Raw genomic sequence first — 3,146 nt, 5'->3', positions numbered from 1 at the left:
TTAAATGGGGGCAACTTCTCCGTATCCTCTCGTATCTACACACATATAGGGTCTCTAGAAGCACTACTCTACATTGCGTAACAGATGTCATCAATGAATGCGGTCGAGGTGAAGGATCATGGCAGATGGGAAAGTCACACCTCTTGAGGGCCAAACTGACCCCCATCACTCTTGATTTTGTAACTAAAAGTGTTACTGAAACAGAGCCATGTCCAACCTCTCCTTCCCCTAAAACTCTGGCAATTATACTATGAAACAACAAAACAGACTTGGAGAGGCGTTAAGCACGTAAGGAAGGGCTCCTTGGGAAGGAGCAGGGTGAAGGGGTGGCGTGGGCTCTGGGGTGTGACAGACCCCGGTTGGAATCCTGGCTGTGTCACTCACAGGCCCTGAGACCCTGCGGATCACCCGGTGGGAGCTTTGATTTCCTGTGCCGTGGGGTAGGAACACCCAGCTGAAAGAGTCATAAAAATGAGAGAGAAGAGTGAACATGTAAAGAGCACCTCGCGTGGGCCTGGTGCACAGCAGGTAAACATTGACTGGCTCAATAAATGGAAGCTGTTATTACTTTTCCCTTTAGGGCAAGACAGGTCCGTCGGGTAATCTAACCACCATGTATAACATCATCCTTATGGGAAAATGCATTTTAAGCTCTTAACACTGGGAATACAGCCCAGTGAACTGGAAGGACTGATCAGGGAGAGGCTGTAAATCATACTCGGAGTCTCAGGCTTCTCTATTTGTTAGTTTGGCCCAACAGTTAATGAAATGGGAGTTCAGGAAGGGAAGTAGGCTAAGGGATTGCAGGCGCCCACCCTGAAAGCAGGAGGCAAAGCCAAGCCAGCGTTTGGCTAAGACACTGGACATGGGCTTGGCAGAAGGGTGCCTATTTCTGCTACCAGGAAAAAATAGCCTCTTCCCAGCTAGACTTGAGCTCAGCAGGAAAGGAAAAGCTGTGATAATCCACCGCCACTGGGGCTCAGTACAGTGAATTCCTCTTCCCAACAACACAAGCTCTCCTGCCAGAGTGAGCGCCCACAACACGGGCTGTGGGGGAGAGAGAGCAAGAGCTCCTGCCCCACAGCGAGTGCTCTGGGCTTCACAGAGCTTATTTCAACTCTGGAAACATCTGTCCTGAGGAGCCTCAGTGCAACTCCGGGGTCTGCAGATGGAGCAAAACTGCACCACACCTCCTGCTCCTGTGCCCCAGGCCACTCGAGCCCCTCTCCCCGACTCTCCCCAGGCCTCTCCTTTCTGGACTGTGCTCTCTGCTGACTTCCCGCAACCCTTTGCCTTCAAACAACCCCTGTCCAGTGTCTCTCATGTTCCAGTCCTGCTCTTAGCGAATAAAAAATGATCTGGAGTCAGGACCTGGGTTTTAATCTTGCCACTAACTTTGCACAAATCATTTCCTTTTTCTGGGTTTCAGGTTCCTCTAAATGAGTGAGAGCTGATCTAGATCCTCAAACTTTTCCACGAAGCACCCTGCAGGCAGTGGAGAATGAGCACGCAGGAGTCTGAACACTCGGTTCTAAGAGGCCCAATGCCAGCTCCACAGTTCTTTGCAATCTTATTCTTTCATTTTTATTTATCATTATTATTTTTTAAAATATATTTTTATTGATTTTACAGAGAGGAAGGGTGAGGGATAGAGAGTTGGAAACATCGATGAGAGAGAAACATCGAACAGCTGCCTCCTGCGTGACCCCTATTGGGGATCAAGCCCACAAACAAGATACGTGTCCTTGGCCAGAATTGAACCTAGACCCTTCAAGTCCACAGGCCGATGCTCTAGCCACTGAGCAAAACTGGTTAGGGCTTATTCTTCCATTTTTAAAGAATTCATGCGAATTTTGCATGCTACCCCATGATACGTCTGTGTTCTAATGTGAATGCAATAGGTTCCCCCTAATTCTTTAAGTAAACTTGATTTTCCTAGAAGTTAAATAATCATGTTTATCCTGAGGCCACATGTGATATGACCACACACACTGGGTGCCTATCCCAGTGTGTGAGCCATGGGGCGAGGGGTGCTTTGAGTGCCTCTGGGCAGACATGGGGAATGGTATTCCTTTCTAATGTGCCCCAGGTGGCATTTTAACAGAGGATCCTGGATCTAGTGTCTTCACCCTAAGGAGTGATTCTAATGGAATTTTAGATACGGCAGCAGAGAGGAACTGGAACATCGGTGCCATGATCCTCAGTCACTTTATGTAGGTGACCTTCCAGTTATCCTAAGGCTAAAATAAGACCAGTAAATAATCCTCATCACCAGGCAACCAGCCTTCCTCATGAGACACCTTTCCCTCTTAGGTTCTTTCCAAGCTCCCTGAATATAGCAGAGCAGGCCTAGCTGCCTTTTAAAATCAAGGAGCAAGGTCCCATGAGGCTCAGCATCAGGCCCACAGACCCAGGGACTAGGAGATACATAGACAGACAGACAGAGAAATACACTTACCATAGAACCCAGCAGAAGCTCCCTGCAGGCTGGGACACTGAGTTCTGGCCCAGGAAGAAGCTCTGTGCTGGTCAGAAAGCCGTTGGGTACCTTGAAAGGGACACCGTCAAGGGCACTCATTCTGTCAGAGGAGTGTGGGGATGGCTGAGGCAGGCTGCCTGATGGCAGCGGGAGAGGGTAGTCCTGAGGACCAGGCTCAGGCCTCAGATGGCCTCAGTGCTCTCCTGTGTGGTGACTTAGCTGAGTCCCACACAGCCAAGAAGGAAAGGTAATGTGGCCAGTGCTGCATAAGGGAGGAAATGGATAAAAACAAGACCATTCAAACTGACAGGGATTGACTATTTCATGTTTAAGTCTTACACTAGGGCATTGTTTACCAAAACAAGGTCTAGAACTCTAGTTCTAAAGTCTTGCATCAAAAGAGTTTTCACCCCCCCAAAAGTGTATATTTCTTGTAAACCTAATAAATATCAAAATCAGTGGGTTAAAATTAACAAGAAAGAGTTTTCACTCAAACGTTTAAGGAAAAAATATCAAATTACAAAAACTCTTCTAAAAAAGAAGAAGGAATACTTCCTAACTCGTTTGGCATCACCTTGATACCAAACTTGACAAGAAAATTAGACGCTGATCTCTCATGAACATAAATGAAAAAAATCTTAACAAAAATAATTATGGATAAAAAAAT

The 3,146-nt window shown here is 47.0% G+C and overlaps 1 protein-coding gene across 1 annotated transcript in view; it reads right to left on the bottom strand.

Moving 5' to 3' along the window:
- UBAP1L (ubiquitin associated protein 1 like) overlaps positions 1 to 2,578 on the bottom strand; it is a 14,987-nt gene extending 12,409 nt beyond the window's left edge. The window contains exon 1 of the mRNA XM_014459774.2: positions 2,459 to 2,578. Coding sequence (XP_014315260.1) covers positions 2,459 to 2,578 — 120 coding nt within the window. The remainder of the gene's footprint in view (positions 1 to 2,458) is intronic.
- Positions 2,579 to 3,146: the final 568 nt, after the last annotated feature.

Source organism: Myotis lucifugus, unplaced genomic scaffold, assembly GCF_000147115.1.
Source record: "Myotis lucifugus unplaced genomic scaffold, Myoluc2.0 scaffold_115, whole genome shotgun sequence".
Classification (NCBI taxonomy): Eukaryota; Metazoa; Chordata; class Mammalia; order Chiroptera; family Vespertilionidae; genus Myotis; species Myotis lucifugus.
This window is presented reverse-complemented; position numbering and strand designations above follow the sequence as displayed.